Genomic DNA, 22,545 nt, shown 5'->3' with positions numbered 1-22,545 from the left:
ATGACCAAGCAGAAGCAGAGAACCTCACCCCAGGCTTCAGCTGTCTCCAAACAAGCTCAGCACTACCTTTCTTTAGAGCCATACCTATGTGTCTAAAGGGAAACGGGCCCACCACCGTGCCATAAAAATGACACTCCCAAAACTGAGGCACCTGGGTGGCTCAGTCTGTTAAGTGTCTGACTTCAGCTCAGGTCATGATCTCATGGTCTGTGAGTTTGAGCCCCACGTTGGGCTCTCTGCTAACAGCTCAAAGCCTGGAGCCTGCTTTGGATTCTGTGTCTCTCTCTCTCTCTCTGCCCCTCCCCCACTCATGCCTCTGTCTCTCCCTTTCTTTCAAAAGTAAATAAACATTAAAAAAAATTTTTTTAGCTACACTCCCAGAAGATTGCACTGAACTAAGAAGTTAGAGATTTTCTGCTGTAGATATCCTCTACTTTATAAGACCCCCAAAAATCCAGACTTAGAGAATCATAAAATTTAACTGGAAGGGAACTCAAACATCATCAGGTAAAATGATTTAATGGATGAGAAACAGATCCAGAGAAGTCACTTGCTGATGGTTATAGAGAATCAAACAGGTTAGGAGGCTGCATTATAAAGGATTTATCTTTAAAGAACTGATTTGAGGGGCGCCTGGGTGGCTCAGTCGGTTAAGCATCCGACTTCGACTCAGGTCACGATCTCGCGGTCTATGAGTTTGAGCCCAGCGTTGGGCTCTGGGCTGATGGCTCGGAGCCTGGAGCCTGCTTCCGATTCTGTGTCTCCCTCTCTCTCTGCCCCTCCCCCGTTCATGCTCTGTCTCTCTCTGTCTCAAAAATAAACAAACGTTAAAAAAAAATTAAAAAAAAAAAAGAACTGATTTGCCAAGGCATTGAAATATGATTCAATTTGTAGAAATATAACTTGCTTACAACTTTTTAGGGGCCCATAAACATGTCCCAGATTTTCCATAATAGTGCTGACTATAAATATTCCCCAGATCATAAGTTCTAATTTAAGAATCAAAATTTTCTCATGATAGCCTGCCTACCCCAAGGATTATGTAAAGGCCACCAGAATAGAATCTCTTGGTTTTCTCATAAAGACCATTCCGGACTGCCACAGCTGGAAGGAACCTAGAGATCACAGTGCAAGCTCCTTGTTTTAACGACGGAGAAACCAAGGCTCAGGGATGCGACCTAAAGTCACATATCAGGCTGGTAGTAGAGCTGAGGCCAGGATCTTGGCCTCTTGACTCCCAGTCACTACCCTTTCTCCTGCCCCCGGTTGATCCTGGGCCTCAGTGCCTGGCTATCTAGGCTCCCCACTCCTCCCTGCATGCCATTGGCTCCAGCTCTTGGCTAAGATCCTCCTGGGCCCCAGACCTACTTGCAGACGCTGCAGAAGATGGAGAAGAGCCCCAGGATCATGTTGGCCAGGGACAAGGCATTGGTAACGTCCTTCCAGGAGAACTCATTCATATAGAGATGGATCTGGTCGTTGGTCAGGAAGAACCTGGTGCACGGATCTGGGGCTCCGGGGAGAGGGATCAGGGGTTCCCAAGGTCAAAGTGTCCCAAAAGAGGCTCCCAGGACCAGGCAGCTCCTGTTCCCTGGACCTCATCCCAGAACTGTACCCTCCCAACACTGTTTCACTGACTAGAATGAGACAGGAGGTAGCTGGAGGACACCAGGAGGTAAAGACCAAGGTGCTAAAAATGGGTGTCTTGGGAAGGCACAACAGCAAAGCCCCCACGCCAGTACAGCCACAGTCTCCAACCCCTCCGTCTGCCCCCTTGCCTACAGTGCAGACCTCCCTCCAGCCCACGGTTGGTCCTCCTGGTACCCCCATGGCCCAGGGGATAAGGGATATGGGCCCTTCCCCTATCTGGGAGATGAGCCTTTTGTCATAGGTGAGCCCTTTAAAAAAAAAATTTACAAAGCTACTTTTCATATTTTTTATTCCTGTGAGGGGAGCCCCACAGGAATAAAAAATAACACTGGGAAAGGGCAAGCCCCTCACCCCCAGGAATGTTCCAGGGGGCGAGAGGCTACCCGAGGGGTAGAAAGCACGAAAGGGACCCACTGCAGAGTCAGCCTCCCTTGTCCTGCAGGCCTTGCTCTTTCCCTCGGAAGGACGGGGCTGCAGCGGGGGTGCCCCGAGGTCCTGGTTCTGACAAGCCCCAACCAGAACATCAGGCCCAGCTCCGACAGGGGAAGAGATGAGAGACAAGAGATGAATGCGTCCAGCACAAAACGGCGCACAAGGCACCTTTCACTCTGTTCTCTCTCCTGATCCTGACGACCTCAGGAGACGGTGCTGTCATTATTTGATGAATGCAAAATCTGAGCCTCAGAGAAATGGAGATATATTGGCTCAAATCACATCCTCAGTGAGTGAAAGGTAATCCTGCCTGCTGGATTCTAAGCCTGGTGTTTCCTCTGCCGGGGGCACAGGTCCGGAAGGAGGCGGTCTGTGGGGTAGGAGGCCAAGGAGGAGCTCAGGGGGCCAGCCCCATGGGGTGGTTTCATCCTGCCCAAGAGGAAGCAGCCCTGCCCCGGGCCCCTCAGAGCCCAGGGAATCAGCTGGCCCTGCCTGTTTCCATAGCCTGGCCGGCTCTATTTTGCCTCCAACACCAAACCTGCACTCCATACACATAAATGGCCTGTGGCACCAAGTTTCTCGGGGAGAAAGAGCCCCAGTGCTCCCTGAAACAGGGACGCCCCACTGGTCACCATAAACACGCTGCCCACAAACAGCAATCCTGCACCTGAATAAAATACGCAAGTTCCGAGGTGTTGTCGCAGCCGCTTTCTCGTTTCATCCTCACTCATTTTAGAGGTGAGGAAGCTGAGACTCCCTCTGCCCAGCCCCTGTCTCTGCCCCAGGCTGGACTTAAGACAAATTAGGGCCCATAAGCCCTGCCACCAAGATGTCAGAGGCCGGGAGGAGGGGGCTAGACTGGGAGTTTGGAACTGGGAGTGGATCAGGCAGCACTAAGGGGTTCACTGCTCCCCCAGGCAGGTCCCATTCACCAAGGCCATCAGGACTCCTCCTGAGACCCCTCAAAACCTAAGACAGAAGAACGCTGCCTAAGAAATCCGGGAGGGAAGGAGAGCCAAGGCCGGCTGCTCAGTCCCTCCTCAGGAACCCCTCCCTCCCGGTCTCTCCCGCGCCCCAGGGCTGACCCCAGCAAGACCAAACACCTCTGTCCCCAGCCCAGCTGCTGCCAGGGCAGCAACCCAGCATCTCTGCCTGTCAGGGGTAGTCAGCAGATGCCTGTGGGCATTTCTACCAATTGCCACGCACACCTCATCTGTACTCCTTGAGTTGTTTTTTTTTTGTCTTTTTGTTTTTAATTAATGATCGGTTATCTACTCTATCATCTCTTTCATGCATGAAGCATTTTCATGTCTATGGTTTCCATTGGCCCGTAAGGTCTGCCAAGTGACGGTTAATATCCATAGTTGCCAGATGAGGCAAGGAAGACTTAGAGAGGGGAAGAACCTTGCTCAAAGTCACACAGAAGTGGCAGGACAGGGCTTACAACTTCACCTTAGGTGTACCTTCCCCTCCACTCTGCACTCTGCTGTCTACCAACCAACAGGACTGAGCACTGTGCTCCCTGTAAGCTCAGACTGCACTAGGTGCTGGGGAACACCTTCACGGAGCATACAGTCTACCCAGGGACACAAGACTCACGCGTGCATGTGGGGACTCCCAGACTCTGTTCACGATGGTACCCCATCTTACAGATGAAGAATCTGAGGTTTCAAGACAGTCAAGTGACTTGGCCCCGTGAAATGGAGCCAGGACTTGAATTGGGCCTCCTCTTTCGCAATTAAATGCTATTTTCAACATAATGCACAGGTTCCGGGTGTAAAAGGATGTGGACCTGAGAGTAAGGGCTCTAGAAATCCAGACAAGAAAGGAGCAATCCATTCATTCAATAAACATTTGGTCATGAGCAAGAATGAGTGCCTGGTGCTTGGGACGTGGAGAAGATTAAGACCTGGCCTCGTGTCTCAAGGAGCTCAGGCCAGCAGAGGTGTTCAACCAAAAGGGGATTTGACCAGGCTGCCAGAGGAGCATGGAAGAGGGTCCAGCCTGACAGAGGGCTCAGACAAGACTTCTCTGAGGAGGGGTTCAGAGCTGAGGCGTTGCGCAGCATTGGCCTGCAGGACTAGATCGTGTCACTCCCGAACTTTGTGGAAGCCCGTCAGTGGCTCCCCATTCCCCCGGGATGGAGTCCACCTCCTTCCTTTGGCGTACAAGCCCTTATGATGAGGCTGGCTCAGCCCCCAGCCTCCTCTCTCCACTGCCCCTGGCTCCGGCCCTCCCTCTGCTCTCGGGTTGGCCGGTGGTCCTCTTTGGGAAGGCTGACTCTCCCCTGGAGTGAGTACTCCTCCTCCGCACTGCCACATGTCCGTGTGCTCACCGTGTGACACTCGGCACTCTACACTGGCACCGCCTCTCTTGTCTTCCTTGTCGACTGCAGGGCAAGCAACTTGAGTGCAGACTGAGGTCCCCTGTGCCCAGCATGAAGCCTGACAATAGAAGTTGTTCAAGGATCGTTAAATCGGTAGAATGTGTCACTCTGGTGCTTCCCCAGGATCCTCTCACTGCACCAAATCACATCTCTCCCCCGCACCAAAGCCCGTTCAGTCTGTCCTCCAAGAAGCCCTCTCAAATGAACTCTCAACAATCCAGACCCTCCAGACACCCAGCATCTACCTAATGCCTACAATCTTCCATTTACTCATTTTAAGATACATTGGTTGATGCCTGCTACCCCCAGGACTACGTTCTGGGGCAGAAAGAACAAGAGCCAGGCTGCATCGCCAGGAAGGAAGGGGTCTGGCAGGGGAGGTAGATTCGAGTAGGGGCAGTGCGGCAAGTGTTACGGCAGGCAAGGCGCTGTCCCATTTCTCTGGGCGCACAAGGGAACGCCAGACTGAGTCTGCAGTGGCAGTGGGGAAAGGTTTCTCTGACGCGGCGACGTTTAGGGAGGGGCTCCAAGGATGAAGGGGCAAAGGGGTAAAAGGTGCAATAGCACGATGAGGCTGGATCCCCGGGAGGGAGGGGGGGTGACCGGAGGCGGAGGCGTAGTGGGCAGGGAGGTCGCAGTTGAGGGTATGCCTGAATGACCTTGAGTAGCAGTGATGTGTCTGGGTCAGATATGGTCGGGAGTGGAGGGGAGAAAGTGAAGAAAAGGAAGGCAGCCCTGAGGCTGGTGAGAGAGGGCAGAGAAGTGAGCAAGCGGGAACTGCAGACGCGGGGACTGTGGGCAGGAGAGGGCAGAAGGGTACGGCCTGGCCCGAGGCTGCACAGCTTCTGTGTCTGGCATCCAGGGCACAAACTGCAGTGAGCATGCTCAGGTAGGGCTCTCCATCAGGCGCAGGGACTCCGGGGCGCAGCCACTCTAGTTAGACATGCTCCCCACCCCTCAGCCCTACAGACCACACCCCCAACAGATAGCCACGCCCCCTCTCCCAGTTCTTGGTCCTGTCCAGGCCCTGCCGGGGTCCCAGGAAGACACCCCCTCTGAGAAGATGGAAGAGATGGAGGCAGGCTGGGCTCTAGGGCAGCGCTTACCCACAGGGTCCTGGTCGCTGACAGTAATCTTGGGAGGGTCACGCACTTTGTCAGGATGCTTACCTGGGGACCAGACATTCCTGGGTGGGGTGAGGGCCGCACTCCTTCCCCGCTTCCTGTGTGGTGGGTGGAGGCCAACACAGGCCTGGGGGAGCCACGCAGGTCCCAAGCCTCTCACCCCTGGCTCTTAGCTCACAATCCAGGAGGGGCAAGGGAGGGGCAGCGGGGCTCTAGTTGGCTGGAAGAGGGGCCTCAATCTGCAGAGGAGCCCTAGGCCACCCTGTGGGCAACTTGGGGAATGGAGGGATCTAGGAGGAGGGGACTGGTCTCTCCAACGTGGCCAGCAAAGGAAGCCTTGAGAGGCAGAGACCAGAGTGCATGGTGCAGGAGAGGTGGGCTGGAAGGACTTTGGGGAAGACAGGGCTGTAAAAGGTTGCTGGGGTCCAGACTGTGACAGGTCCCTAGAGCAGGGCTCTTGCTGTTTGGTTCACTGCTGTATTTCTGTACCTGTAAGAACTGCTTTGGCATATGGTAAGTCACCCCATCCCACCCCGGTATTTGTCAGATGAATGGCAAGCTGAGTAATTTACACTGTCCTGAATGTTGGTTTAAGTATGGATGACATGGTCACTTTGGTTTAGAAATATGATTCTGGCAGCCAGCGTGGAAGAAGGGTCTGTAATACCACAGGACAGAATAGGCAGGCTGGAGCAAGGACGCATTCGCTGGACAGCAACGGAAGGGAATGGAAGTAGCCGGACTAGGAGCCATTGTGAAAAGAATCCCCAGGGTGTGGGAGAGGTGTGAGAGGGAGAAGGTAAGAGCCTCTCAGAGGTGTCTGGATTTGGCAACTGGATGAATAGTGCGCTACAGAAAGAAGCTTGTTAGTACTGGGTAGGTTCCCAGGCACAGGTTCTAACACCTGCCCCACATCCTCCCACCTGCCCTAACGCTGAGTCAGAGCAGCACTGGCTTCCAGGACCCCACGGGAGAAGATGCAAGGGAAGGGGCGGAGCTGCACGGTCCTGTGACACTGTTGTCTCTCCCAGCAACCTGGAGGGGGAAAGAGGAGCGTGTCCTGAGTGGCGACTAGCCTTTGGCCCTGTTCACGGTGCTTTACACACATTATCATCTTACCGGATTTTCTCAAATGCTCTTGACGTTAGCATTAGTGTTTCTACTCTCCAGAAGAGGAAATGGGGGATTCGTCGATTTTAATAATTAGTGGAAATGAGACCTGAACACAATCTAACACTAAAGTCGGACCTCAGGTGTCTGAGAAACTAAAAGAGAAAACCAGAATGGAGGCAACAAGTCCAAGAGTCAGGGCAGCTTCCTCCTATCCTTTGTTATTTACCTTAATTTGTCCATGCCACATGGACCATTAGTGGCAAATTACAAACTACAGCCTACTGGGGTGCCTGGGTGGCTCAGTCGGTTGAGCGGCTGACTCTTGATTTCAGCTCAGGTCATGATCCCAGGGTGGGGGGATTGAGCCCCACATCGGACTCTGTGCTAGGTGTGGAGCCTGCTTGCGATTCTTTCTCTCCCTCCTTCTGCTCCTCTCCCCCACTTGTGATTGCTCTCTCTCTCTCTCTCTCAAAAAAAGCCAAACAACAACAAAAACCACTACAGCATACTAATGGCAATGCTGGCTTTACCTCTTAACCAAGTTTATGTTGCAGCACTAACACTACCAGATGTGTAAATCTTACTTTGTATCCTGAACCTATTCCCTAATCTGTAAAATGGGATTCTTGTGTGGATTAAATGAGATTATATGAAGTGCTTAGCGCAGAGTAGAAGTTCAGTCATTATCAGTATTATTCTAAGCACACGATCATGCATCTGTCAGCCTGGACATCCCCAAGGCTTCCTTCTGAAGAGGGAGAGGAAGGAGGGATAGCCACAAAAGACACTTGTCCCCGTCTGTCAGAAGTTTCTAGCGTCCTTCTGTTCTGGAATCTCACAAGAAAGTAGAGAACAAGAACAGTAGACTGTCTACACTTGTATTAATATGGTAGCCACTAGCCACATATGGCCCTTAAGTGCCTAAAATGTGGCTAGTCTGAATTGAGATGTGCTATATGTGTAAAATACACACCACAGTTCAAATATTCAAATATATATATATGTATATATGAGTTATGAGTTGGAATACATATATGTGGAATATACATATGGAATATATATTCAAATAATACTAAAAAATTATTAGCGTGTTATTTCACATATAACACACTAATAATTATTTAGTATTATTTGAAGTGTTAATATTTAGGATATACCGGGTGAGATAAAATGTATTATTAAAGTTAATATCACCTGCTTCTATTTTTTAATGTAGCTACTAAAAAATTTAAAACCATACATGTGACTCACGTTACATTTCTATTAGTGATGTTGACTTAGATCCTTTACAGGATCTAAGTAAGTACGCAGCTATAGATGTCCATCCATTCGTACATTATTAGAGTATTTATTACATGCCAGGCACTATGTCAGGTGCAAGGGATATAGCAGCGAACAAGGCAGACAGTTTCTGTCCTCACAGAACTTAGATTCGAGTGTGGGCACAAATAATGTCTGCTCGTGATAAGTGCTATGGAAAACGAGGCAGGGCCAGAAGTTATCTTGACGTGAGACGAGTTGGTATCTCTGACAGGGGAATCAGTGCAGTGCTACTTGAGCAGGGACCTAAATGGTGAGAAGCCACAAACCATGCAAAGACCTTGGGGGAAATGTTCCAGGCAGGTGGAACAGCAAATGTATAGCCTTTGAAGCAGAAATGAGCTTGATTTGTTAAAGGGACAAGGTCAGCAGGAACGTGGCAAGACCACACGGAATCCTGGAAAAAAGCTTGGGCTCTAGTCTAAGTGTAATGAGAAATTCTTGAATCATCTTTATAGAGAAGTGTTGGGACCCAATTTGTATTTTTAAAGGACAACGCTACCGGGGCACCTGGGTGGTTCAGCCGGTTAAGCGTCCAACTCTTGATCTGGGCTCCAGTCATGATCTCACGGTTGGTGAGATCAAGCCCCACATTGGGCTCTGTGCTGACAGCATGGAGCCTGCTTGGGATCTCTCTCTCCACCTCTCTCTACCCCTCCCCACTCAGGCTCTTTCTCTCTCAAAATAAATAAGTAAACCTTTAAAAATAACAATAATAAAGGACAATGCTACCAGTCTCTGTGGAGCTAGCCAGAAGCACCGTGAGAACCGGGGCAGGGAGGTTTGCTGGGAAGTCACTGCATCAGTCCAGGCCAGAGACACCGCGGTGGTCTGGCCCTAGGGGTACGGGTGGAAGTGGTGAGAAGCAGTCAGATGTGGGATATATTCTGAAGACAGCTGAGAAGACCTGCTGACTGGCACAGGAAGAACAAACAGAATCGAGGATGATTTAGATTTCTGGCCTCCAAAACAGTGAGCTAGGTGTTGATGGCAGTGGAGAGGACTGGCAATGAAACATGCTTGGGGCAGAACTCCAGACTCATTTTGGACATGTTAGGTTTATCGTGACGTCAAGTGAGGCTGTTGGGTAAGTCAGTCTGCATGAAGCTCAGGAGAGAGCAGGGTTGGAGACATGTAAGTGCGTCAACAGCATATGGGGGGTATGTAATCCGTGGGAATGGGTTAGATCACCTAATAGAAAAGGGGGCTAAGGAATAGGCCCCAGAGCAATCCAAAAGCTAGATGTCAGGAGACAGAAAAGGTGTAGTCAGTGAGGTTGGAAAAAAGCAGGAGATGGTAATATTCCAAATCAAAATGAAGACAAAAGCTTTCAACTAGAGGCTGGTCCACTGAATCAAAGGTACTTTAGAAATAATCACTCCAGGCACTTAGCAGCTCCTTCCTCCCAATCTCCAGCTCTTTAAGGGGATGAACCCTATCTTGTGCCTGGGGGGTTTGCACAGGCTTTTAGTGCCAGGAACATGGGCTCCACTGCTTATGAGTTATGTCCTTAGGTAAGTTACTTAACTTCTCCGGGCCGTGATATACATGCCCTGTGTGCTCATCACTACACATCCCAGTGAACTACTCCTATGGTATCCCATATGCACATCTTCCTCCATCGCTTTGGTATTTAACTTTCTTACACCTCTATGTCAGGATCCTCTAGGGCTGGTTATGCTCAGACTTGAATCCAACAGGACGGTTTGAGTCTGAGCCATACCACTCTCTATCACTATAACCATGGGCCTGTTGCTTAATCTTTGAGCAGATGTTTCCATTTTCTAAAACAGGAATACAATATACCTCATAGACAGTTGGTTATATGAAAATTCAATCAGGTAATGGATATGCTTGGCAGAATAAAAGCTCACTAAGCAGTATTTGTCATCTTTGCATCTACGATACCAATACTCCCAATACTGGTGGACTGACTGATAACTTGAGAAGGTTAAGACCCAGCAAACCTCCTTCCAGACACCTAGGGTGGAGAGAGACAAGTACAGTCAGGTGCTATTCACACCTAGTGAACCTGGACAGGACCAGCATGGTGGATTAATAAAGCAAACACAGATTGCTCATTATTCTGGGAAATATCAGGATGTCTTCCACTTCCGTATTTTGTTGCGTGGATCCCCAACGTCCGTATCAGCATTCAAGCCAGAAATTCAAGCATTACCTAAGACTTTCTTCTCACTCATCCCCCGACGTCTTATTATTTAACAAGCTGCAATCTATTGTACCTTCAAAATGCCAAGCTTTATCAAATCCAAGACCCCAACCATTGTGAGACACGGCATTATGTTATGCAGCTCTGAGAAAGGACAAAGTGCTGCCACTTAAACTACGACGTGCCACTGACTTTTAGAAGCATCCGAGTTTCAGAGATATTAAAACGTGGGGGAAGAAAAGCACACCTTACAACTGATGAAATTATATACCTCATTCCATCACTGCTACCTTAGTTCAGGCCTCCGTCCTCTCTTGCCTGGACTAGGGATGGAAGCTCCTGATGGTCTTCCCTCCACTCATCTTCTAATGCCCAGATTTCTAAAAGGCCAACATTGCCAGCTACGTACCCCCAAATCTTTCAATTAACCCTTTTCCCATAGCCCCTGGCCCACATTCTTCACTTTAAACTGGCTGAAATTTTCCAAATGTCACATTGCTTCTAGTCTGGAATTGCTTTTCTTCCCCTTCTTCATCTACTTATCTCTTAGCTACTAGAAGTAAGAGTTTTCTAGGGGCACCTGGGTGGCTCAGTCAGTTGAGCCTCCGACTCTTGATTTCAGCTCAGGTCATGATCTCAAGGTTGTAGGATCAAGCCCACGTCGGGGGCTCAGCATGGAGCCTGCTTAAGATTCTCTCTCTTCTTCCCCCTCCACCCCCTGCGCTCTCTCTCTCTCTCCTCTCTCTCTCCCCCTCTCTCTGAAGAAGGAGGAGGAGGAGGAGGAGGAGAAAGAGTTTTCTAGCCAGGTCGTACCTCACTCTAGCCCTCCTGACTGCCAGGACTAGTTTGGTGGACATGGCTTGTTAAAATGGATGTCCCTTTCTTCACTCACAAACAAACATCCAAAAATGAACCCTACTCCAAATTCCAGACATCTTTCTCTAGAGGACAGGTGAGAGTGTCCAAACAAGCTCTAACTCTTGTTTTTCAACACATAAGCTGGTGTCTGCTCTTCCACAAAGTCTTCCTAAATTCTCCAAGCCGTTAGGTATCCTTCCGTGGTGCTCCATATCCTACATGCCACTATCATAGTCTTTTTTATACCACACTGTAATTGTTGATTTGGTTCCTCCCCTACTAGACTGTGAGCTTCTTGGGAATAGGTGCCTGTTTTATTCAGCTGTGTTATTCTCCAGAGCATGGAACCTAGAAGGCACTTAATACTTCTAAAATCGTTGAATGGGTAGATGGTTGGGTGAATGAAAAGTGGTTACTGTATATAACCAAGGGGTCCTAGATCCCCACTCAGAGGTGCTACCTCCAAAGTCATTTCACATTGCCACTGACTCCCGAAGTTTGGTAATTGGCAGAAGTACCAAAGAGCAATGGCACTACCTGGTGGTCAGTGCAGGGAACGCACCTTATTGAACAGAAGAACTTTTTTTAACCACTGCTCTCTTTTTTGCTCTAGAGTGGTTAGGAAATGTAAAGAGTGAGGGAGATTTGGATTTTAAAAAGAGCAAGCTGATGATTTTTTGAAGAATGGATTGGAGAAGGGATACACGAGGAAGCAGGGATGCTAGCTGGGGAAGTTATTTGTCAGAGCAGAGTCCAGTTCCCATCGTGACTTTACCACTACCATGCTTAACCACTTGTAATACTGCCTCTTTTACCCAAGAACCTTCTTTTCTCCCTCTCAGCTAAGCACTGTGGCAGAGATTCTAAGATCTGCTTGATGATTTCTGCCTTCTGGTATTCACGCCTTCATTTAATTCCCTCCTTTGAGTGTGGGCTTGCCTAGGACTTGCTTCCAATGGACAGAATACAGCAAAAGCATGAGATGTCGCTCCCGTGATTAGAATACACAAAGCTGTAACTTCCATCCTGCTGGCAGACTCATCCTTGTTGGCTTTGATAAGGAAAGTTGCCATGTTGGGGAGACCCATGTGGCAAGGAACTGAAGTCAGTTTCTGGTTAATAGTCTATTGGTAAACAGAATTAACAATGTTAGTCCAACAGGAGGAATTAAAATTGGGCCAAATTTTAAGTTAGCTTGGAAACAGACCCTTCTCCAGCCTTCAGATGAGAACCCAGTCCTGGCCAATAATCAGAATGCAGCCTGTGAAAAACCTTGAAGCAGAGGGCCCAGGTTAAGTGTGCCTGAACTCCTGACCCATAGAAACTATGAAATCATAAATGTGTGTTGTTTTAAGCCACTAAGTTTCTGGTAATTTATGCAGCAACAGATAACTAATAAACACCTACTCAGAATGTGTCATTACCATGCAGGTCAGGACCTTTTGAAAACCTGGGAAACTTACATAACCAACTATTATACCACTAAAGTGTGTGTGTGTGTGTGTGTGTGTGTGTGTGTGTGTGTCCCCTACACCATCTCCATCAGAGGCTTTTGCAGCTGACCCCACAGAGCATCCCCCCATGAAACGAATGACCAAGTATCACCTGGGTGGCCCTGTCAGGTTCTAGCCCCATTCTGTGTGAGGCCTTCATGGACCATTTTACAGCTAACAAGAAATACACCTTATGAGGAAAGGCCATGAAAACTAGGATGGGGTTAGGATATTACCAAGCAGATCAGCACAAGAGACATCCATACCCAGAAAGGAACTTGGGCAACTGTGGTTACAGCAGACTGTGATAAGATATATGGCACTGAAGTACAGCCACACTGCATATGCTGTAAATTCAGTTAATTCCACTGAACACACGAGGTGAGGTAGAGTCCCACAAGAGTCTAGTCAGAATGAGAACTAGAGGAACTCAGCTAAAAAGCCTCTGCTAAATTATTGGGTAATTCAGGTCAAAATCAGTTTCAATCTGAATTAACTCATGATCAACAGGTTGGCTCTTTTTCTTGTTTCTCACCCACTGCCCCTCTTCCACAAGAGTTTGAGGTTGCCATTTAAATGGAGTTGGCCTGCTGCAGATGGCTAAACTCTGGAGCTCCTCTTCAGCAAAGCTACAGCACAGATCCATGTCCGCGGCAGCCTCCCACATCTCTTCCAAGTCTAGAATTCTGTGAGGTTACAGGTAGACCTTCCCCAAACCCGTCCATTGTTGCTGCCCCAGAATCTCCAGTCACTCAAAGTAGGCAGAAAGAGCAAAACAGGCAAGCCACACTTCCGCAAGAGTGCAAAAATACCAGAATCACACGCTGTCTAGTCCAGGCAAGCCGAGCTGTTCATCATCCTCCATTACGCAACATTCCTGTTCCCAGACGCATCTGAAGTTGGAGCTACACTAACTGCTCAACAGCCTCAACCCAATCTGTTTTAAGTTTCAAGTTTTTATTTAAATTCTAGTTAACATATCATGTAATATTGGTTTCAGAAGTAGAATTTAGTGATTCATCACTTACATAGAACACCCAGTGCTCATCACAAGTGCCCTCCTTAATCCCCATTATCCATCTAGCCCATCCCCAACCCACCTCCATGAACCCTCAGTTTGTTCCCTATTGTTAAAGTTTGTTTTATGGTTTGCCTCTCTCTCTGTCTCTTTCCCCGCTATGTTCAACCTCAACCCAATCTCAAACACTTCCAGTTACAAAAAGACTAAAAACAGTCCTCTCTGGAAAGTGCCTCGCCAACCTTTATGTGGGTACAAGACACCCCTCTTCCTCCAATGCTCTGACTTACGGGAGAACAGATGGAGATAAAGGAGAAGGAAAGTACACTGGCCAGTACTCTGAAAGTGACTGGTTGGGTCTGGTATGATTCATTACCATCGGAACTGAAAGTAATTACGACAGCATTTATATGCACACAGGGTCTCGTTTCAAGAAGTGCATGATTCCCCCACAAGACTTCAATTCTCATGCCCCCTCCCATCAACGCAGAAAATGAGGGCAACAAGGAGGTGACAGTGGTAAGTCCTTGCTGTGACAGCTGTTTGTCAGACACCTCTCTCAGTCAGTCAGTCCCTGGAAGGCGGGTTCAGTGCTTGGAGGCAGGGCCGCCGGCTGGCTTAGCAACCTGTCCACTATGCTGATTTTAGCATCATGCTTCTCAATATCCTCATACGGAGTCCAGGATAAGTCATGCTGGAGCTTGTAGGCGCCAAGGAAGTCATGTGGACAACTTGTCCCCCATTCCTAAAGAAGGCAAAGGAGTCAGTTCTCATCAGGGTAGAAGGTAAAGAAATTGAGCTTATTTCCTCATTTTCTAAAATGTCTATTTACTTATTTTGAGAGAGAGAGACAGAGAGCAAGCGGGGAAAGGGCACAGAGAGAGGGAGACAGATAATCCCAAGCAGGCTCCGGAGCCGTCAGTGCAGAGCCTGATGCAGGGCTTGAACCCACAAACAGTGAGATCATAACCTGAGCCAAAACCAAGAATCATTACCCCACTGAGCCACCGAGGCTCCCCTCATTTCCTCATTGTATGCCACAAATTTCTTTTTTGGGTTTTCACTTCAGACCAGTCAGAATCATCCTCACTGCATTACACATCAGATACCTCCCTTAACAGAGATAATGACTGTGAGATAATTTGTATTTGTCATGTATATTTTTTAAGAGTCATGCCAGGGCTCACGAAAACCTCCAATTTTCTAGAAGGCCATTTACAAACCCTTATGCCTACATCTTCACGCACATATGCCAAGAGTTTCTCAAAGACCAGAGTAGATTTCTGCGCAAAAATACATGTTCTTACCTTTGGAGAAATAATAGAAAAATACTGCTGACCACTCTCCCGTTTATAAAGGTAATAAATGTTGCCAGGTTTTTTTACTATATTACAAGCTACATGGTGCAAGTCGGCATCTCTGCGAGCATCTTCCAGTACCTAAGAACCACAGAGATGTAACAAATTAAGTATTGGACATAACAGGCACACTCAGTGATTATCCCAATCAATGCTTAGGAATTGCTCCCCCATAGCACACAGTCACTACTAGGACCCAGATGATTCTGAGGAGACAAAAATTAGACTATGCTACTAGACTGTAAAAATGCCTTTAGAAGAATTGCATTGGTGAACGTCACTGGCTTTGAGTGCCTTTTAAATTTCTTTCCTATTTTTCTGCAGTATGTACATTTCTTTTAAAACTGAGAACATGTTTTTCCCCTCAAAATGCTTTACTTCACTGAAACTGTCTCCCAGTGAAAAAGCTTACCTCATACCTAACTTCTTGGGCTTACTCTATTTTGCTCAACACTTCTATATTTCTAGGAGGTCCTGAAGACAAAATAGTTTAACGATTATAAGCAAGACAAAATAGTTTAACGATTATAAGCAAGACCAGGCAGACCTGTGAATTAAATGAGGAAAAGGAGTCCCTACCTAAAAGCTGTTACGTGTTACTCACCTTCCTGGCTTGTTCTTGTAAATGCTGGATTTGCTCAGCTATGACTGTTAGTTTGTTGGTGGCATTTGCTCGGATGAATTCGTCAGCCTACAGGTGAGACAAAACCAAACTGTGGGTGGAAAAAGGATAAGACTTCGACAATGTTCGTATTTAGAGCTCAGAGTGAAGAGTTACCTCAACATCCTCGTTTATGCCTTAAATACCCTTCCTAGCCTCAACACAGTCCTGGGAACTCGCACTCATCTCACCCAGTTCCCACCCAACTCAAATAGCACTGTTTATAAGAAGCTCACCCTGCCAGGACCCCACACAGCAGGACTAAGTCCTCCTTCTTTTCTACGTCCCAGAGCTTTCTACCCTCTGTAGTCCAGTCACTCTGCACTTCTTCAGTCCTGTAACATGGTCTACTCTCACATGCTAACACATGTACGGAATATGCCCTCTCCTCAACAGAAAATACTTCCCCTCTTACTCTTTGCCCAAATAAACACACTTATTTCTCAGGTCTCCATTTATTTTTCTCATGTTTAAATACTTCTGAGATCTGGGATGGGTCTTAAAATAAAAAGACACTTGTGATAAAGTTCTTATCACCTGTTATGTAGGAATCTAGCTATATATAGGAAGGACCTATTAATCTGACCGTTGCCTCAGCTGAATTATTTACATCATACCTAGTTATATTTTAACTTCTATTTGCCTTCCTAATTGTTACTTCAAATGCTTTCTTGTTTTTTTTTAAGTAGGCTCCAGGCCCAATGTGGGGCTCGAACTCACGACTGTGAAACCCAGAGTCACATGCTCTAACTACCCACTGAGCCTTTAAAGACTATACTAGGATGTAGATCTGAAACAATGTTATATTGTGCACATAAGACTTCTGTCTTGTGCTAGGAAGTGCAAATGAAGGCAATGGAAATTGTTTAAAATAAATCACTTTTTAAAACCAGAGAGACTGGTGTGACCAATGGGAAGGATTATCACTCAGGCATCAGAAATCTGTCAAAGACTTCCAGCTTACTATCAAGAAAACCTGATTAATGTCTAGGGGTATATGGCAAGTTAAGAAGAAGAAATTGTGAGATTAAACTCAAACTAAGAAATATCAAGAGGGTGCCTGGGTGGCTCAGGCGGTTAAGCGTCTGACTTTGGCTCAGGTCATGATCTCACAGTTCATGAGTCCGAGCCCCACGTCAGGTTCTGTGCTGACAAGTCAGAGCCTGGAGCCTGCTTAGGATTCTGTGCCTCCCTCCCTCTCTGCCCCTCCCCCGCTCACACTCTTGTCTCTGTCTCTCAAAAATACATAAACATTAAAAAAATTTTTTTTAGGGGCATCTGGATGGCTCAGTCAGTTAAGCCTCCAACTGAGGCTTCGTGGTTTCAAGCCCCATGTCGGGCTCTGTGCTGAAAGCTCAGAGCCTAGAGCCTGATCCCAATTCCATGTCTCCCTCTCTGCCCCTCCCCCCTCATGCTCTGTCTCAGTCTCTCAAAAATAGACATTAAAAAAATTTTTTTAATTTAAATTTATTACAAATATTTTGTAATATATTTAAAGATACATTATAATAATATAACATAATATTATATATGTAATTATATATTATCATAATTAATATATAATTATATACGTATATTATATATATTTAAATTTTATTTTAATAAAAATACAAAAAAGAAATATTAAGAGAATTTGCTGGTGAGTTGAGGAAGCTCAAGATAAAAGTCAGGTACAAGCCAGCATCACATGAGAAGAAAACAATGGAGTCAACAGAGTCAATCATTTATCTGCTCCACAAATAGAGATTGAGCAGCCACTGTGTATGAGATATCATGCCAGGCCCTGGACATACCAGAAACAGGAGAAAGAAGTCCCTGCCTCCATCAAGATTGCAGCCTAATGCACTGTCCTTCAGAATATGAAGTAAAATATGTAATTTTTTAATGTTTATTTATTTTGAAAGAAAGCACGAGTGGGAGAGAGGCAGAGAAAGCAAGAGAGAAAGAGAATCCCAAGCAGGCTCCACTGTCAGCACAAAACTCAATGAGGGGCTCAATCCCACAAACTGTGGGATCATGACCTGAGCCAAAACCAAGAGTCAGTTGCTTAATCAACTGAGCCACCCAGGTACCCCAAAGTAGTAAATTTTTAATTTTCTAGCAGCTGTGTTAAAAATAAAAATAAATTGGGGCACCTGTGTGGCGCAGTCGGTTAAGAGTCCGACTTCAGCCACATCATGATCTCGCGGTCCGTGAGTTCGAGCCCCGCGTCAGGCTGTGGTCTGTTGGCTCAGAGCCTGGAGCCTGTTTCCGATTCTGTGTCTCCCTCTCTCTCTGCCCCTCCCCCGTTCATGCTCTGTCTCTCTCTGTCCCAAAAATAAATAAACGTTGAAAAAAAAAAGTATAAAAAAATAATAATAAATAAGTAAAATTAATTATAATATTTTATTTAAACCAATACATCAAAAAACATTATTCCAACATGTAATCAGTATAAAAAATTTTAATGAGATACTTTACATTTCATACTAAGTATATACTTATATTTTACACTCATACTATCAATTGAGATACCAAATTATCGTGAGAAATACTCAATCTGGGGCACCTGGGTGGCTCAGTCAGTTAAGCATTTGACTTCGGCTCAGGTCATGATCTCACAGTTTGTGGGTTTGAGCCCCCTATCAGGCACTGTGCTGACAGCTCAGAGCTTGGAGCCTGCCTCAGAATCTGTGTCTCCCTCTCTCTGTGCCCCTCTCCTGCTCATGCATGCTCTCTCTCTCTCTCAAAAATAAACAAACATTAAAAAAAATTAAAAGAAATAATCAGTACTTAAACTTCATAAAATTTGCATTTAAAAGGGTCAGTTCACATACTCAGCTTGTTCCAAATACACTTCAAAAGTGTCCAATAATTGAATCAATTATCGCATTTTAAAATGTAAATTGTTAAAATTACATAAAATTTAAAATCCAGTTTCTCGGCTGCATTAACCATATAGCCCAAATGCTCAACAACCATATGTGGTTAGAGGCTACCATAATGCAGAACACAGCTCTGGTGAGAGATACAGACACCAACAAGAAAGACAATTAGAGCTAGTATTATGTGGACTCAGAATAATGATGTGCTATTATGAAGAAAATAACCAGAATTATGTGGTAGAAGCAGATCAGAGGTAACAAGTGAGTGGAGTAACTGGTTTAATAGGTAGTGGTAAGCACCGCAGGGACTGGCATGCATGAGCAGGCTAGATGCAAATTCAATTTATTTATTTATTTATTTTAATGTGGTTTTTTTTTTTTTAATGTTTATTTATTTTTAAGAGACAGAGACAGAGCGTGAGTCGGGGCAGAACAGGGAGAGAGAGGGAGACACAGAATCCAAAGCAGGCTCCAGGCTCTGAGCTGTCAGCACAGAGCCCGATGTGGGGGCTCGAACTCATGAACCAGGAGATCATGACCTGAGCTGAAGTCAGACACTTACCAATTGAGCCACCCATGTGCCCCTGTTTACCTTTTTGTTTGTTTGTTTTTTTTTATAGAGAGAGAGAGAGCATAAGCTGGGAAGGAGCAGAGAGAGAGGGGAACAGAGGATCTGAAGTGGGTTCTTTGCTGACACAGAGAGCCGGATGTGGGGCTCGAACTCACAAACCATGAGATCATGACCTGAGCCAAGGTCAGATGCTTAACTGACTGAGCCACCAGGTACCCATATTCAATTTAATAATACCATCATCTGGATGGAGTGGAGTATAACCTTCAGTAGACAAGAAGGCCTCACTGAAGATGTGACATTTGACTTGAGTCTGAAGAAAAGAAAGGGCCAGCCATGCAACAAAAACTGGAGAAGTTATGTCTGAAAGGCAGTTAGCGAGGGACAGTAGTTAATGAGTAGTCAGTAAGGGGGCAGGGACCAGATCATGCAAGGCCTTATAGCCCATGGTGAAAGTACTGCATTTTGTTCCAAGGACAGTGAGGCACCTGATGGCCAAAGAGAAAGCAGGTGGTTTCTAGAGCTAAGAGAGCTCTAGGTTAGGAGTGGCCTCATTATTAATCTTCTTCTTAAGGTGGTGGCAGCAAATCTGTTCCCTGTAAACAAAACAGTCTAATTCATGACAGAAATGAGAAGAGTACTTCTAATTACTAAACACTTCTAATTACTGGCCCCAATCATTCTGAGGCCCTTCACATATATTATCTAACTTAATTTTTAGAATACCTTATGAAGTTGGAGATGATGATTCAGTCTCATTTTAGGAATTATACCCAGAGAGGTAAAGCAACCTGTCCAAGGGTTAATAACAGCTAATAAATGGCAGTTGAAGATTTGAACACAGATCAGTCTGATTCCAAATTTCTGCCTTAATACCAGACCTCTAGAGCATTCTAAACACACATCAATACCAAAATGGCATGGCAGCAGTCAGTCCTGCTACAAAGTACATTTCAGGACACAAACAGTAAATATGCTTGATTCAATCTGTTTGTTTCTAGTGTTTTTATTCCAGCTGCTCAATATTGATAATATTGGAAAAAAGGAGGCAGCACCATAATGCATCCTCTGTATTTTACTAGATCATACGCTGAAGGGCAAAAACTGTGTTCCATCTTCTTTTTTTTTGTTTGTTTCAAGCCATTGTAATAAATATGATGGTCACTCAGTAAGCCATGAAAATGTTTGCCCAAGCTTTGGGCCTAGTTGCCTCCCTCCCAACAAGTGATCCAGTTAAACAGACACATGGTATTCTCCTAATCTATAAAAGTTATGCTTTGCTTCCCACCTCTCTAGAAAAGACAAGTCACTAAGTTTGAATCAAAAGCACTTTCCTAAGCATTTGAATACTTCTTAAATAAAAAAAAAACAAAACCTGAAGTACAGAGATGTTTATGTGAGGGAATTTGAGCACATTAATTATTAAATATTTTGAACAAAATAAAGACCTTTGAATATAACCAAAGCCAAATGTGATAGTGCACACAAGGGTGAGAGGAGTATCAGAAGCTTCAAAGCAGCAGGGCCCTTTATCTGTACATATTGAAGAGGGTTCTACAACTGGAAGTCTTGGTAAAAATTAGATGGAGGGGTACCTGGGTGGCTCAGTGGGTTAAACGACCAACTTCTGCTCAGGTCATGATCTCGCAGTCCGTGAGTTCGAGTCCTGGGTCGCGCTCTGTGCTGACAGCTCAGAGCCTGGAGCCTGTTTCAGGTTCTGTGTCTCCCTCTCTCTCCGACCCTCCCCCGTTCATGTTCTGTCTCTCTCTGTCTCAAAAATAAATAAACATTAAAAAAAATTATGAAAAAAAATTAGATGAAATTTGGTTTTTCGCAGCTTTAGATCTAGGAATTTTCCTAGTTGAGACCCTGCATTTTACCGATGAAGAAGCTGAAGTCCAGAGAAAAGTAATTTCCCTTAAGTTACAGTGCAAGTTATTATCAACAGTGGGATTAAGACGCACGTGTCAAAATTTCTGATGCTTCTTGTTATTTCACATTTCCTCCTTATTCTCTTGGCAATGAATGTGTAAGCACTGGGCTTAGGAATGTTGTGCCCAGTGAATGAGAACACAGGACAAAATTTAAGAGTCCCTGTCCTTCTAGTATACAGGTATGCTGTTTCGAAGGGACACATGCACCCCAATGTTTCTAGCAGCACTATCAACAATAACCAAAGTATGGAAAGAGCCCAAATGTCCATCGATCCATCGATGGATGAATGGATAAAGGAGATGTGGTGTGTGTATATATATACACACACACACACACACACACACACACACACACACACACAACGGAGTATTACTCGGCAATCAAAAAGAATGAAATCTTGCCATTTGCAACTACGTGGATGGAACGAGGGTATTATGCCAAGTGAAATTAGCCAGTCAGAGAAAGACAAATATCATATGACTTCACTCATATGAGGACTTTAAGATACAAAACAGATGAACATAAGGGAAGCAAAAATAACATAAAAACAGGGAGGGGCACAAAACATAAGAGACTCTTAAATATGGAGAACAAACAGAAGTTTACTGGAGGGTTTGTGGGAGGGGGGATGGGACTAAATGAGTAAAGGGCTTTAAGGAATCTACTCCTGAAATCATTGTTGCACTATATGCTAACTAACTTGGATGTAAATTTTAAAAATAAATTAAATGAAAATAAATTTCAAAAAGTCCCTGTCCTTCTAAAAGATGTTACGTTCTAAAAGCGTTCAGGGCACAGATAACGATCTAATGGGAAGCGGTTTAAAGTAAGTGGACTATGCATCCCTGCAGAATCCGTTAGGGTAATCTGACACTTGCATGGAAACTTCTCTTCACGAGTCAAATGGGAAGAATAACTTCTGTACTGCCTACCTTACAGGACTGTCCTGAGGGCCCAAATGAAATACTGAATATTCAAAGTGCTGTGCAAAACTTCCCACGAAATGAGATTATGGGCACTCATATTGCAGATGGAGCCTTTGGTCTCAGAAGCTCAGAGTGCGAGTCAGACTACCGACCCTCAATGACAATCAGTTTTCCCGAGTTGTAAAATGGAGACAAAAAGCAAATGGCTTTCGCTTTGGCTTTGGCTGTGAGGTCCCAGTCTCAAGATGCAGGGCCAAACGTGAACCAAAACGGTTCTTTACTTCCCCAACCGCGCCTCCTCACCTTCTGCACCTGCTCTGCGAGCGCCACGAGGTCTAAGGGGTCCCCGGCCCGGTGGGTGTGGTAGGGGCTCACTAGGGCCAGGCCTCCGGGGGTCGGGGTGAGCTCCACCAGGGCTCCTACGACACATACCCAGGAACACAGCCCGTGAGCGCCCGCCCTCGGCCTCCCGCGCAGCCCGGGAGACTAGCTGCTCCGTGAGGGCTTCTTTCCTCGCTCGGACTCCCGCCCTGCGTACCTCCCCGACCTGTAGCCGGCTGAACTCTTTGGTCTGCGGGGACTCCCCCCGACTGCCCCGGCGTCTCGGTGTCCCCCATGACAACAGCCAAACCTCCCTGCGTCCCCAGCGGCGGCCCGAGGCGGAAG

General features: G+C 46.2%; 2 protein-coding genes across 9 annotated transcripts in view; both read right to left on the bottom strand.

Moving 5' to 3' along the window:
* TMEM269 (transmembrane protein 269) overlaps window positions 1-14,981 on the bottom strand; it is a 25,354-nt gene extending 10,373 nt beyond the window's left edge. Inside the window, exons 1-4 of one of the 7 annotated variants that reach the window (XM_040469864.1) lie at window positions 14,872-14,981; window positions 5,575-6,627; window positions 4,418-4,526; window positions 1,369-1,513 (exon numbers count right to left, since the gene is read on the bottom strand). In XM_040469864.1, the coding sequence (XP_040325798.1) occupies window positions 1,369-1,513; window positions 4,418-4,526; window positions 5,575-5,652 (332 nt within the window). In that variant the 5' untranslated portion in view covers window positions 5,653-6,627; window positions 14,872-14,981. Of the gene's footprint in view, window positions 1-1,368; window positions 5,420-5,574; window positions 6,628-14,871 lie in introns of those variants that run through there. The other 6 variants (XM_040469865.1, XM_040469866.1, XM_040469868.1 and 3 more) reach the window with 6 other exon arrangements.
* On the bottom strand, window positions 13,786-22,545 carry CUNH1orf50 (chromosome unknown C1orf50 homolog). 2 transcript variants are annotated; one of them, XM_040469871.1, is made up of 5 exons: window positions 22,418-22,545; window positions 22,183-22,298; window positions 15,527-15,613; window positions 14,872-15,003; window positions 13,786-14,309 (listed from the first exon to the last, which is right to left on the bottom strand). In XM_040469871.1, the coding sequence occupies exons 1-5, from the start codon at window positions 22,494-22,496 to the stop codon at window positions 14,124-14,126; spliced, it is 600 nt and encodes a 199-aa protein (XP_040325805.1). In that variant the 5' UTR covers window positions 22,497-22,545; the 3' UTR covers window positions 13,786-14,123. The 2 variants fall into 2 exon arrangements, with proteins under 2 accessions (XP_040325805.1, XP_040325806.1); XM_040469872.1 differs by having other exon boundaries at window positions 22,427-22,545.

Source organism: Herpailurus yagouaroundi, unplaced genomic scaffold (genome assembly GCF_014898765.1).
Source record: "Herpailurus yagouaroundi ecotype Mexico unplaced genomic scaffold, PumYag 77, whole genome shotgun sequence".
Classification (NCBI taxonomy): domain Eukaryota; kingdom Metazoa; phylum Chordata; class Mammalia; order Carnivora; family Felidae; genus Herpailurus; species Herpailurus yagouaroundi.
Note: the sequence above shows the minus strand (reverse complement) of the source record. Positions and strands in the feature narration are given on the sequence as shown.